A 14,010-nucleotide genomic window follows, 5' to 3' on the forward strand; every position below is an offset into this window, starting at 1 on the left:
GATAGCTGCTCTGCCCAGCATGGGGAAGGACTCTTTTCTATTTTTCCTCATTACAGTCGCTAATCCCTACATGTGATACAATTGGCAGTGGCAGCTCTTCCAGAACAAACTCACATATGTTTCAGTCAACTTAAACCCTCTTTTCTTATGCCAAATTCTCCTACAGAGTTAGCTTGTAACGGCAAAAGATGTCTCTTAGGTGTTTTGACTTCCCTTCTCCTACTTGATCTATTCAACTTGCTAAGGACTTTGGGAGACCCACAATCTTTAGAATACATTCTATATCTTGTGTCTTTTGTCATCATCATATTATTTCTATAGAGTGGCCTGGCCTTAGGCGGAATCCACTGTCAAAGTGGTGGATTTTTAAACATTCCCCCTCTTGTCCAGGGCCTGAGTGGAATAGCCAACCCTACTATTTCATTTTTCATGCTCAAAATCCACCTTTCCCCACTAAGATTCCCTGTAATCCACATGACAAAAGAAATCCATTCCTGAAGAAGGTGGATCACAAGGTCAGGAGTTCAAGACCAGCCTGGACAAGATGGTTGAAACCCTGTCTCTACCAAAAAAAAAAAAAAAAAATACAAAAAATTAGCCCGCTACTTGGGAGGCTGAGGCAGAGAATTGCTTAAACCTGGGAGGCAGAGGTTGCAGTGAGCCGAAATCACGCCACTGCATTCCAGCCTGGATGACAGAGGAAGACTGTTTCAAAAAAAAAAGAAAAATCCATCTAACCTCGAGTTCCTATTATTAAAGTTCATGGCTATCACTCCAGTGGAACAGGAAGTATGGGAAACCATGGCCTTATCAAACTCAAGGCCTTCATCCAGGGACAAAAGGAAAGCTCATAGTAGGTCATCAGTGGTGGAGAGAACCTTCCCAAAGTGGTACCAGCATCCATCTAAGGTCAGAGTCATCTGACAGAGTAAGACAGGGCTCTAAAGGGGGACATCCCTGAGGACCCTAGCCAAGACCCAGTTTTTCCAGGGGGATGCCTCAGGTAAAATTTGGGTCACCAAATAAGCAAGGTTCTCTTATTTCTTCCAGACCACTATGGGCAACTCTCCATCCATTCTAACTGATTCGCCACTTGGCTGCATTCTCAATCACTGGAATCAATTTGACCCTGACAATCTAAAAAGAAAACATCTGACTTTTTACTGTAATACTGGCCCCAAAATTAGCTGAACAGCCAGGAACAATGGGAAGTCAGTGTAAGTCTTAATTACAACACCATCCTGCAATTATACCTATTTTGCAAAAGGCAGTGTAAATGGTCAGAAATCCCATAGGTGCAGACCTTCATGGCCCTATATCAAAACCCAACCATCTGCAAAATTCCTAGAACTCGCCTCCTCAAAAAAGGTTCTAAGGCAGAACCGGATATTGTGGATGACCTCCTTTTTGCATGGGCCACCTGTCTCTCAGAGGGAATGGCAACCACCACCAACCCCTTCCCAGGTGTTTCTGAGGCTCACCAAGAGAAAAAACCAAGGGCCCTCCTAAGTCCCCCTCACACTTGAAGGGGAATGCCGTATTCAACTACCTTTGCAGACTGGCTATCCCCTAGGGAAGTAGGAGCTGAGGGGCCAGTCCAAGTGTAGGTCCCCTTCTCCATAAATGACATACAACAATGTAAAGAAAGCTAGCAAGCTATTCACAGAAAATTTGCAGATAGGTTCCAAACTTTGACCATAGCCTTTCACCTCTCATGGAGAGACATTCAATTCATTCTAGCAACTTGTTGCACTCCCCCTTGGAAAAGGAATTAATCTTAGAGGCCACCAGCCAGGAAACAGATGATTTATTTGCCCAAAACCCTTAGGGTAACTGCCCAGGCCCAGATATAGTTCCAACTAATGATCCTAACTGGGACTATAACACCCCCATGGGAATGAACAACCAGGCCAAATTTCTTAAGGCTCTCCTTGGAGGAATGAAAAAGGGAGTAAGTAAGACAGTAAATTATGATAAAGTAAGGGAGATTACACAAGGCAAGGAGGAAAATTCAGCCATGTTTTATGGGAGGCTGAAGGAAGCCCCTAGAAAATATACCAATCAGAACCCTTCCTCTCCTGAAGGCAGTATTGAGCCCTCTTTTATTCCTAGTATTACTACCTTCAGCGTGAACTCTCTTGTTAGTGATTACTCCATTTAGAAGCTTATACATTTTACTGACTAAAGAAACAAATAATCTGTATTATTTTCAAGCCCATAGAAATATGTAAGTCCTATAATATTGATACTTTTCAATTATGTCTAAGGTTATAAGCATGTAAAACACTGTTAATATATGTAAGAATTATGTATAAAAACCACTAGACAGCTTTTTTTTTTTTTTGGAGATGGTGTTTTGTTCTTGTTGCCCAGCCTGGAGTGCAATGGCATAATCTTGGCTCAAGTGATTCTCCTGCCTCAGCATCCCGAGTAGCTGGAATTACAGGCAGGTACTACCGCGCCCGGCTAATTGTTTGTATCATTAGTAGAGACAGGGTTTCACCATGTTGGCTAGGCTGGTCTCGAACTCCTGACCTCAGGTGATCTGCCTGCCTCGCCTCCCAAAGTGCTGGGATTACAGGCATGAGCCACCACATTCAGCAATAGCTTACTTTGAAGAGATACTTTCTAAATTCTTGTTCAGAGTAGACTGACTGCAGTTTCTTAGGTGTGCTTCTCAGTATACTCCCTCAATGTTTTAAAGCATATGGAAATTTCAATACTGTTTAACCTCATGGATTCCTTTGTTACAGGTTTTTTTTGTGTGTGTATGTGTGTTTTTTTAAGATGGTGTCTCGCTCTGTCACCTAGGCTGAAGTACAGTGGTGCAATCTCAGCTCACCGCAACCTCTGCCTCTTGGGTTCAAGCAATCCTCCTGCCTCAGCCTCCTGAGTAGCTGGGATTACAGGCATGCACCATGACACCCAGCAAATTTTTGTATTTTTAGTAGTGACGGGGTTTCACCATGTTGGCCAGGCTGGTCTAGAACTCTTGACCTACCCACCTTGGCCTCCCCAAGTGCTGGGATTACAGGCGTAAGCTACTGTGCCTGGCTGGTTGTTTAATATTTCTAAGGATTAAAGACATCATGGCTCCCTTTTAGATTCAGTAATATTAATAAAATTTGAAATATATAGAGTTAGAATCCAACACATTCAGAGGAAAATTGTTAAATTACGTATCTGTAGAGCACGAAATGAAACCCAGGTTCTAAGCTCTTAAGGGGGCAGGGAAACTGTTGTAGAAGTACACCATGAGCTACCATACATCAGTGACCAAGCAGTGAGCTGCAGAGCCTAGCTCTACGTGAACATGAATTTTTAAACTGCATTGTGCCTCGGTTTATCCATCTTTACAATGGGGATAGTACTATGTTTTTGTTTATTTTTCTTCTCAGCTGACTGGATTATTTCCCCAGTCTATCTTCTTGCCATGCTTGATGCCCACGAAAGTACCTAACATAATTTCTGACAACAGGACTCCTTGGGAAAAACAGAAGGTGCCATAGACTCCATTTTAGGAGAAACCTCTGTTTTCATCATGGAACCCCAAGGACTGTAGGCAGACAGGTCCCTCTCAAAATCTAAGGCTCTGCTCAGTTTTGCATCATGTTACTCGACTTTTTTGACTTTTGGGGGCATCAGAAATTACTTTAGTAGGGGAGAGAGATATAAAGAAAGTTATAGATATGAAGTTGTATTTATGGTAAGGAAGGTTATGAAGAAAATAAATTTTATATGAGAAAAAATCTTGTATGGCAAATTCTTGTCCTAAAGTAGAATGCCTAATTATTCAGGAAAGAGGAAAATATAGAATAAGTCAGAAAGTCCAAGCAAGTCATAAATGGTCTGCAGAAGTTGTGACAGGTTCATAAAATGGGAAAGAGGCCAGGCCCAGTGGCTCATGCCTGTAATCCCACCACTTTGGGAGTCCAAAGTGGGCAGATTATCTGAAGTCAAAAGTTCAAGACCAGCCTGGCCAAAATGGTGAAACCCCATCTCTACTAAAACTACAAAAATTAGGCAGGCATGGTGGTGCACACCTCTAGTCCCAGCTACTCAGGAGGCTGAGAGACAAGAATTGCTTGAACCCAGGAGACAAAGGTTGCAGTGAGCCAAGATCACACCACTGTACTCCAGCCTCAGTGACAGAATGAGACTCTGTCTTAAAAAAATAATAAAGGGAAAGAAAAACTTAAAACTGCTAGATCTTCTGTCTACAAGTGTTATGTGTGTGATGTTTCTATAAAGGAGCTGCAATTAATTGGCTTAAAAGCTACAACCTAGAGATTAACCCCTCACATGATCATGTAAGCTATGCAGTTACCCAGACTGCATCATTTGGAAAACCTGTATGGTTTCATGGAAACCATTCCTAGTTAAGGATACTTCAAAGGATTCATAGTCTAAGTATTGCCAAGATAGGCCCAGTAGCTGTGTTCACATTTTCCCTTGGGAAAACTGTACTAATCCTGAGACATCTAGTTGCCTTTTGGTTCCTCAGTACAAAAATAACTGGGTGGCTGCTGGTGGACGCTAAGTGTAATTACCTCCAGTGGAAAAATAGAACTGTTAGGGCAACTCAGGATACTTCCCAAGGTCCTTTCCAGCCTTTAACCAGGGCCACCTTAGCAGGGACCTTAATCACTTGGGAAAGTGAAAACAGCCCAGGCACAGTGGCCCACACCTGTAATCCCAGCACTTTGGGAGGCTAAGGTGGGTGGATCACCTGAGGTCAGGAGTTCAAGACCAGCCTGGCCAACATGGTGAAATCCTGTCTCTACTAAAAACTACAAAAATTAGCAAGGTGTGGTGGCAGGCACCTGTAATCCCAGCTACTTGAGAGGCTGAGGCAAGAGAATCGCTTGAAACTGGGTGGCAGAGGTTACAGTAAGCTGAGATTATGCCACTGCACTCCTGCCTGCACAACAGACAGAGTGAGACTCTATCTCAAAAAAAAAAAAAAAAAAAAAACTGAAAACAATAAGCTAACCCATATATTCACCATAGAGAACAATTTTTGTCTTAAAAAACAAAGATCCTTTTTTCCTGTGTGGAATTAGTTCTACTTATGTTTATTAGCCAACTGTACTGGAACCTGTATACTTGTTTATTTAGCCTCCCAAAATCAACATAGCTCCCAATAACCAGTCTCTCATTATATTTTTAACTGCAACTGCCAGGCACAAATGAGCCATCCAACTCATACCCTTTTGATAGGGCTAGGAATAACTGCAGGAGTAGCAATGGGAGCTAATGGGCTTACAACTTCCCTATCCTATTACCAATGCTTGTCCAAGAATCTTTCAGACAGCTTGGAAGACACTGCCCAAAGTATCGTCATCTTATAAAATCAAATATACTCCTTGGCAGCAGTCGTTTTATAAAATAGAAGGGGACTGGATATCCTAACTGCTCAAAAAGGTAGCGTATGTCTTTTCCTACAATAAGAATGTTGTTTTCAGTCAGGATTAGTAAGGGATGCCACTGAAAAATTAGCTGACAGGACTTCTAAAATATAACAAAAGCTGTCCAAGTCATGGGGCTACTGGTCAAGGGTACTAAGCTGGGCTTCATGGCTCCTTCCCTTAGGACCATGTTTGTTAAATCTTTCTACCAGACTATTTCTTCTCACCTAGAGACGATTAAGCTTCAAACAATCATGCAGCAGGACTTCCAGCCAGTTCCGGATGATGATGCCAGCCCTGACCATAAAGTCACTCTATCTCCACTAGATTGAGCAGGGCTAGAGTTCCATGGTCCCCAGTAGGTAGAGACTGTGCCCCAATCAGCATGAAGTAGTTACAGAAGAAAGACTATTGGTCCCTCTGCCTCTCATAAAGATTTATGAGGATCACACCTCTCAGGGGGAAATGAGGCAGAAGAACAGTTTATTTGAATAGTTTATATTTAGAATACAAATTCCAAGAAAGACAAGCAGATGTAACAGAGAAGAAGAAAGAAACACAGGAAGGGTCTGGACACAGGGAGCCTTCACTTCAGCCTACGACTGGTCATAGGCCAAGTCTTCATTTGCATAGGGTGTAACTTCACTTCAGCCTCTGATTGGTTGTAGGCCAAGACTTCAGTTCAGCCTCCAACTGGTCATGGGCCAAGTCTTCATTTGCATAGGATGTAACTTTACTTCAGCCTCTGATTAAGACCAATGAATTGGTCATGAGCCTCCAACTGGTCATGGGCCAAGTCTTAAATTACATAGGGTGTAACCAACAGGAAACCTCTAAAGGGTACTTAAAACCCAGAAAATTTGCAATCACAGCTCTTGAGCTGCTTGCTTAAGCTCACTCCCACTCTGTGGAGTGTACTTTCATTTCAATAAATCTATGTTTTCATCTTCTGTAGCTTTGTTTGTTTGTTTTATCCAATTCTTTGTTCAACATGCCAAGAACCTGAGCAACTCATAGTCAAGACCCTCTACTGGTAACAATGTGAATGCACTACTGTTTCCCAAAAGCTTACTTAAATTCCATGAACTAGCTAGAAGGTCACTTTATAACCAGCTTTGAGAACTACTTTTTGAAATGTGTCATCATGAAGGAAGGTCAAAACTTTTGTTTAAAGATGTGAATTACAGGCCAGGCATGGTAGCTCACACCTGTAATCCCAGCACTTTGGGAGGTCGAGGCAGGTAGATCATCTGTCAGGAGTTTGAGAACAGCCTGACCAACATGGTAAAACCCCATGTCTCCTAAAAATGCAAAAGTTAGCTGGGCACGGTGGCAGGTGCCTGTAATCCCAGCTACTCAGGAGGCTGAGGGAGGAGAATTGCTTGAACCCAGGAAGCAGAGGCTGCAGTGAGTTAAGACCATGCCATTACACTTCAGCCTGGCCAACAATAGTGAAAATCAGTCTCAAAAAAAAAATACATATGTATATGAATTACAGATGAATAAGACACGGCCTGGTACTACATATCAATCACCAAAGACTGGCTAATATTTAGTATCATCTCCAGTCCAACAATAGATAGCATGAAGGCCCCAAATCACCTATGAATATCCAGCTTCTATTAGTCCTCAGTTGTAGGGTTAAAGCCCATTTTTCAGATATTGTCATACTGAAAGAACTACTAAAGGAGACCTTCTAAAATCTGGTCTCTTAATAGGCCATAAGTCCCTGGCCGGGCACAGTGGCTCACGCCTGTAATCCCAACATTTTGGGAGTCCAAGGCAGGCAGATCATGAGGTTAGAAGTTCGAAACCAGCCTGGCCAGCATGGTGAAACCCCATCTCTACTAAAAATACAAAATTACCCAGGCATGGTGGCACACGCCTGTAGTCCCAGCTACTTGGGAGGCTGAGGCAGAAAAATCGCTTAATCCCAGGAGGCAGAGGTTGTGGTGAGCCAGTATCATACCACTGCACTCTAGCCTGGGCGGCAAAGCAAAACTCAGTCTCAAAACAAACAAACAAACAAAAAATCATAAGACCCACTTCCCACAGGTCCTTCTGGATGCCCATAGACAAGGGTTTTTCTTTTGGATTTGTATGTGCTTTGCTCTTTTTTTTTTTTTTTTTTTTTGAGACGGAGTTTCGCTCTTGTTACCCAGGCTGGAGTGCAATGGTGCGATCTCGGCTCACTGCAACCTCCGCCTCCTGGGTTCAGGCAATTCTCCTGCCCCAGCCTCCTGAGTCGCTGGGATTACAGGCACGCGCCACCATGCCCAGCGTATTTTTTGTATTTTTAGTAGAGACGGGGTTTCACCATGTTGACCAGGATGGTCTTGATCTCTTGACCTCGTGATCCACCTGCCTCGGCCTCCCAAAGTGCTGGGATTACAGGCGTGAGCCACCGCGCCCGGCTGTTCTTTTACATTTATAAAGTAAAGGCATAAAACATCTCAGTTTGTCTATCATGGTAACTTTGATGACAATGTCACAGGCATACCACAAGAAAATGATACTCTCCAATACAAAATGGCATATAATGTTTAGTGAGGACCATTTACAGTGAACCAAAAAGATTACAAGATTCCTTGATGTATCTTAGTCTGTTTTATAAAGTTAAAAATTACAGCAAGTTTCCACAAATCTCTTGAAATTTGTTACACCTCCAGAGAGCCCAGATTAAATCAATCTTTTCTCTCCCTTTCTTCGTCTCACTTCCCTTCTCTTCTCTGTCAGATTTCTTTCTTCTCCCATTTCCCTCTCTCATGTACCTCAGCCCCTTATGCCCTTCTCTCACCTCACTCCTGCCATCTCTTCCTTCCCCTTTCCTTCCCTTCCTTTTTTCTCTCCCTTGTTCTCGCTCTCCTTTTCCCTCCCTCCATCTTCTTCTACCTTCTGTCTGTCTTCCTGTGTTTCTTTCTTCTCCTCTTTTACATCTGTTTGTATTTCTTTCTTTCTTGGAATTTATATTCTGAATATAAACTATTCAAATAAACTGAATAAACTCACGTTAGAATGAACTAAAAGGACACCACTGCTTCATATTTTAGAACTCTCCTATAATAAATATCATGAAGAATTATTAAAATACTTACCCTGAAGCATTATATAAGTCTGCAAGCTGATATAGAATATCAATTTCTAGTGGTGTGACTTGTCCATAGCGTATGGCACTCTGGGAAAATTCCTCTGGAAGGGAGAGAAAAAAAATGTTTAAATCTTGAATGATTCTTAATATATAACGAAGTTCTGCCTTCACTAATTATAATCTGAAAGCTATAGGCATTTTAGTATCATTTTTTAAACCTAAAATTGAAGTTAAATATTTAAGTTCAACTATATAAGAATATGCATTTCTGAAAGCTGGTAAAAGATAAAATGTTAAGATGATAAAACAGAAAAACAGATAAATTAACTTCAAGAATTAAAGAATCTCTTCAGAAGCTCATCTCTCTTATCTTGCTTATTCACTTTGCTCTCCATAGGTATAATACAAAAGAAGCGGCTGTTCTCCAGTCATTCAAAACATCCTAATGCCACTCACCAAAAGAAGTCTTGCCCATCTTTCTGTGGCAACTTCTTCCTAGTACAAACAAGCTGCTGCCACACTGCCACTGACCTGTTTGACAGATTGGGCCAAGGTTCTTTTCAAAACTGTCAAAGCCACTTTTCCACTCCTGACCTCAGTATCACATTAAATCCACCTGGATTTTGGAGCCCAAGTAAAGCATACATACATATGGTAACATACTTCCTAGATCTGGCTTTAGAGTGGTAAGCTTAGATCAACATCATGCCTTGATGAAGAAAAGTGAAAATACTGAGATTCTTAAGGATATATATTTTAAAATCTTACCCTTTGTGACTTCAACATCTTTCCTTGTGCCAGCTAGAGTGCTATATATCTTACGAACAAGCTCCATGTTATTCAGCAAGGAGTTAAATGCATTGAAGTACGAGAAGCTAACCTGGTGTGAGATACTTCCTCCAGCTGCCTAGAAAATGACAATACAAAAAAGTTTAAAAAACAAACAAAAACATGGACACTGCACTTTTCTCAAAGGGGACCCAAAGGAGTCTTCATTATTAAAATGACTTTAACAACCAGTCCATAAATACAAGAAAAGTATCACACTGAAATAGCGCATTGCATGCCCTCAGGGAAGTCTATGTAATTTAGGTTTTAAGGAAGAAAGCAACATCTGGAAGTTGGACTTCATGGTTCATCTACCTATAAGGTCAAAAACAACAAATATAATTATCACAGATCAAAACAATGGTTATTTAAATTGGATCTTCAAGAACCTCAACTATGAAACTCTTGCTAGTCCTGGATAAACAAAACATCACTGTAAAATCTATGGAACACTTTTTAACCTTGTTTTTTCCCCCATACACATATACAAAAACCAAGTGGTGACTTTAAATTTTAAGACAATTTTATTACACCAACTTTTCCTAACTCTTTAAGGCCACTGTTATAATTAAAATACTTAACAATCTGTGGTGAACTCTAAATTTGGATCACGAAGGAGACAATGATCAAAAACTTCAAAAAATCTGGAGAGAATTTATTCCCTATTGAGTTACATCTTCAGTGGAACAGTGGAAAAGAGGCTCTCTCATGTCCGACTATGGGGGACAACGTGGCCTTCACTACCTCTGTAGGATGAGGAGGTAATTTGTTCACTGCCCACCACCTGCACATAAACTCAAAAGAGAATATTTTGCAGAGTTTGCAAAAGCCTTGTTTTCAAGCCAGAAGTCAGAGGAATTCATATAATTGAAAACATTCTCCATTAAAAATGCAAAGAAATGCTTATGTAAATACCAATATGACAACTTTAATCATAAAAGTCTATTACAAATAGTGTAGGTAATGATGGGCAAATATAACCCACCCCACCCTTCCTCACACACATGCCTTAACCTAAATACAGATTATATTTGTGTTAGCTTGAATTTGGATACCAGTGACCCAAAGGCTGGACTCATTATTTAGTATATTCCTCTGAGGATTAGAATTGGTTTTTGGTAAACTGAGGCTATCATAGGTCTATCTAACCCAGTTGGAAAAGATTAAATAAGTCCCCTCCCACTAAGGTACTGGGCCCCACCAAGATTCTCCTCCCTTCTCTCTCTTTCCCTCCCTTTCTCTCTTTCATTCTCCCTTTATCCCTTTCTTTCCTTCCTTCTTTCATTTTTTGGTTGGGGTATGAGGTGAGGGCAGGGGAATGGGGGATGGTGTCAAGGAGGTGAAACGTGTAGGAGAAAGTGACATGCTCCATGTTCAGATTCACTGAAGAAAAAGAACAGAAGTTGATCTTTCTACCCCAGTCTAAATCAGGGATAATGATCTTCAGCTGAAACAACAAAGGCACTCATTGGCTTCCCTCCATTTAAAACAAGCAGTAATCAAAAACTTATACATGAGTACAATGCATGGACAAGAAAACGGGTAAGTGAGGAAAGTTTCACCACTCTATGTGAGGAAGTGGATGACATGAGTTTGCTATTGGTCCAGATGATTACTTAATAGAGATTAGCAGTTTGACAGAATAAAAAACTGTGTCTGGTGCATACGGACTGAATGCACAGGTGAAGGGGCAGAGAGAGGAGTGAGCCACAGAGGCTGATGGCCACATATTTCCTCCATACCTTCTGCCATGGGCATGGTTATTAAAACAGTGCAGAAGCCAATGACGATCCCTCCAGCAGACAGCACCCTGAAGGCAACAAAGGAAGGAGCCATCTTTATAGCAAGACCTTGGGAGCCTGGTGGTGTGGAAAGAGGCCAAGATGAAGGCAGTAGTGTCTGGAAGAGTTACTGCCCACTGGAAAAAGTAATTGCTCACCCTTGTCTATAAATTCTGGTTTCCCTTGAACTGGACTCTGTAAATGGAAATAAACAATTTGGAAATATATGAGAGCAAGATGGTGGCTCTGAATAAAGCTATGATCTGAGGAAAGATGACCCAGCATCACCTCTACCTCCCTTATACACACACATACACACAGACACGTACACCCACGCGCACACATGCACATGTACACACACACACACACACACACACACACGTTTACTTTCTACCAACCAAGCATGAAACTGGAATAGTTGAGTCATATGAGTCCCTGGAGGCAATCCAGGACCCAATGTATCTAAAGGTTTGAGGAAATAGAAAGTTAAAGAACTTGCTTTTTACTTACCGAAACTAAGTTCTCCTCCACAAAAGGAGTAAGCATGTGAGATCTAATGGTAACCATGATGTCACTGAAATCCAGTCCAGAAATCATGCCACTTTTGCTTTTGTCTTTCAGTGCAAAGGCTTGTCTTGCATGTTCCAATTGCAGCTCCTGTGAGGAAATTAGAAATAGGGCATTAAGTTGGTTAAACACATTCCAAGTACATGTTTTGGAAAGGAAGGAAAGACAGATATCCCTCCCACACATGCGCTTACTACAAAACAAACAATGAACAGCTCTGAATCTACAACAAAGCTTTTAATTTCTTTTAAAAAGCATGTGTTTTCTTAAAAATGTACTATGTATTACTCCTTAGGAAAAAGAATGAATGAGAGCATGGCAATAAAGGAAAAGTAGGAAAAAAATAACATGTAGATTTTACTTGACAAGTTTTTATTAGTGAAAACAGAGTATAATGTTTCCAGTGTTATTTCAGCCTTTAAAACATACAGTAATTTATCTCTCCTGCTTGAAGGCTTACTTGTCATCAAAGAGTACTTCATGAATTAAGAGTTTAGATTCATTTTCAGTTTCTCAATTTTAAATGTTGCAATCAATGTTTTTTTTTTTTCTCTCTCTCTCTCTCATTCTATAAATAAGTTAGAGACCATTTTTTCAAACAAATTTTTCAAATAAACTCAGTGAGAAACTCTCCCAACTGGTAAATGCAATACTCAGTCATTCTAAAATGAAAGTCAGGAATAACAAACTGCCAAAGTAGTGTTCAACTATCACTGGCGCTGGGCACCACTACTCATAAATTGTAAGACAGTCCAGAATATCTCTGAACTTTTGAACTACTAGGCAACCAAAGTTTGTAATAAGTGATATCCACACAAAAAAACCAAACGTGTCAGTAATCCCCTGGGTACTATATAAAAGTCAAAATCAGAGCATTTCTGTTATGGGGACCTATGCCAAAATACAAAAAAACGTGTTAGCAAACATAATAATGGTGCTGCTATTGGATGCCACCGTCACACTCTGCAACTCTGGAAATAACAGTCATATCTAAGAATATACATATTATTCAAAGACAAGATTACATAGTTTTCATTCACATTTATTTATCAAAGACTACAAATCAATGTTGCTTTACCTTTTTGACATTAAAAGTAGTTTTTATAGATGTCTCACCATTTTTATTTAATTATATTTTCCTATGGACTTGTGAAAACTCACTCAATTTTCCCATGACCTCAGCTCCAACCACTTCACCCTTCAAATAAAGTGGGAATTTTCAGTACATCTAGGCTGAAAATGGTCCCCAGGGCAAGGATATTCCTAAACGGCATCAGAAGCAGACACAGGTCCACTTCCTATCTTATATACCTTTTTCTTTTCTGCTACCTCCTTTGTATCTCTTTCTTATGTCTTTGTCTTTCCTATATGTCTTAATCTCCCAGAAATATCAAATGGTAGCCATGGGTATAGTTTAGCCTTATTAATAACACGCAGTACTAAAGAAGATGTGGACCTTTACCTTCAAGATGAAGCAGAATGCTCAGAAGGAGTAATGTTGGTAGAACAGATTTTCTGTTTTCTACAAGGTCAACAGTTAAAGGACTCTTATTTATCTTATAAAGATACATATTTGAAGTATCACAGGTGAAAAAAATCATAGAGTGTGTGTGTCTGGCTTCCAAATGATCCTGCAGGGGGCAGGGTGTAGGGTATAAATATAAAAGATTGGCCAACAAGGGGTAATTCTTGAAGCTGGTTATAGGTACAGGAAGTTCATTACACTATTCTCTCTACTTTTGAGTATATTTGAAGTCTTTCAAAATAAAAAGGTTTTAAAAATTAAAATGACTTAAAAATGAGAAGTTACGCCTTTAGCTGCCTGACCACCGCCATCATGGGTCGTATGCATGCTCCCGGGAAGGGCCTGTCCCAGTCGGCTTTGCCCTATCGCCGTAGCGTCCCCACGTGGCTGAAGTTGACATCTGACGACGTGAAGGAGCAGATTTACAAACTGGCCAAGAAGGGCCTGACTCCTTCACAAATCGGTGTGATCCTGAGAGATTCACATGGTGTTGCACAAGTACGTTTTGTGACAGGCAATAAAATCTTAAGAATTCTTAAGTCTAAGGGACTTGCTCCTGATCTCCCTGAAGATCTTTACCATTTAATTAAGAAAGCAGTCGCTGTTCGAAAGCATCTTGAGAGGAACAGAAAGGATAAGGATGCTAAATTCTGTCTGATTCTGATAGAGAGCCGGATTCATCGTTTGGCTCGGTATTATAAGACTAAGCGAGTCCTCCCTCCCAACTGGAAATATGAATCACCTACAGCCTCTGCCCTGGTCGCATAAATTTGTCTGTGTGCTAAAGCAATAAACATGATTGTTTAACTAAAA

The 14,010-nt window shown here is 40.7% G+C and overlaps 2 protein-coding genes across 6 annotated transcripts in view; one reads left to right on the forward strand and one right to left on the reverse strand.

Moving 5' to 3' along the window:
• The window catches only part of SLC25A12 (solute carrier family 25 member 12), a 229,436-nt gene that overhangs the window by 42,408 nt on the left and 173,018 nt on the right, over nucleotides 1–14,010 (reverse strand). For all 5 annotated transcript variants that reach the window (XM_017538208.2, XM_037741895.1, XM_017538209.2 and 2 more), the window contains 3 exons: nucleotides 11,616–11,762; nucleotides 9,265–9,403; nucleotides 8,504–8,597 (listed from right to left, as the gene is read on the reverse strand). In XM_017538208.2, the coding sequence (XP_017393697.1) occupies nucleotides 8,504–8,597; nucleotides 9,265–9,403; nucleotides 11,616–11,762 (380 nt within the window). The remainder of the gene's footprint in view (nucleotides 1–8,503; nucleotides 8,598–9,264; nucleotides 9,404–11,615; nucleotides 11,763–14,010) is intronic.
• On the forward strand, nucleotides 13,479–14,010 carry LOC108310977 (40S ribosomal protein S13-like). The gene has a single exon (XM_037741900.1). The coding sequence runs from the start codon at nucleotides 13,510–13,512 to the stop codon at nucleotides 13,963–13,965; it is 456 nt and encodes a 151-aa protein (XP_037597828.1). The 5' UTR covers nucleotides 13,479–13,509; the 3' UTR covers nucleotides 13,966–14,010.

The sequence above is a fragment of the Cebus imitator genome, unplaced genomic scaffold (assembly GCF_001604975.1).
Source record: "Cebus imitator isolate Cc_AM_T3 unplaced genomic scaffold, Cebus_imitator-1.0 Scaffold110, whole genome shotgun sequence".
In the NCBI taxonomy this organism is placed as follows: domain Eukaryota; kingdom Metazoa; phylum Chordata; class Mammalia; order Primates; family Cebidae; genus Cebus; species Cebus imitator.

What these genes read in the sequence shown, in the direction of transcription:
- LOC108310977 (XM_037741900.1), top strand. Translation starts at nt 13,510, where the DNA reads ATGGGTCGTATGCATGCTCCCGGGAAGGGCCTGTCCCAGTCGGCTTTG.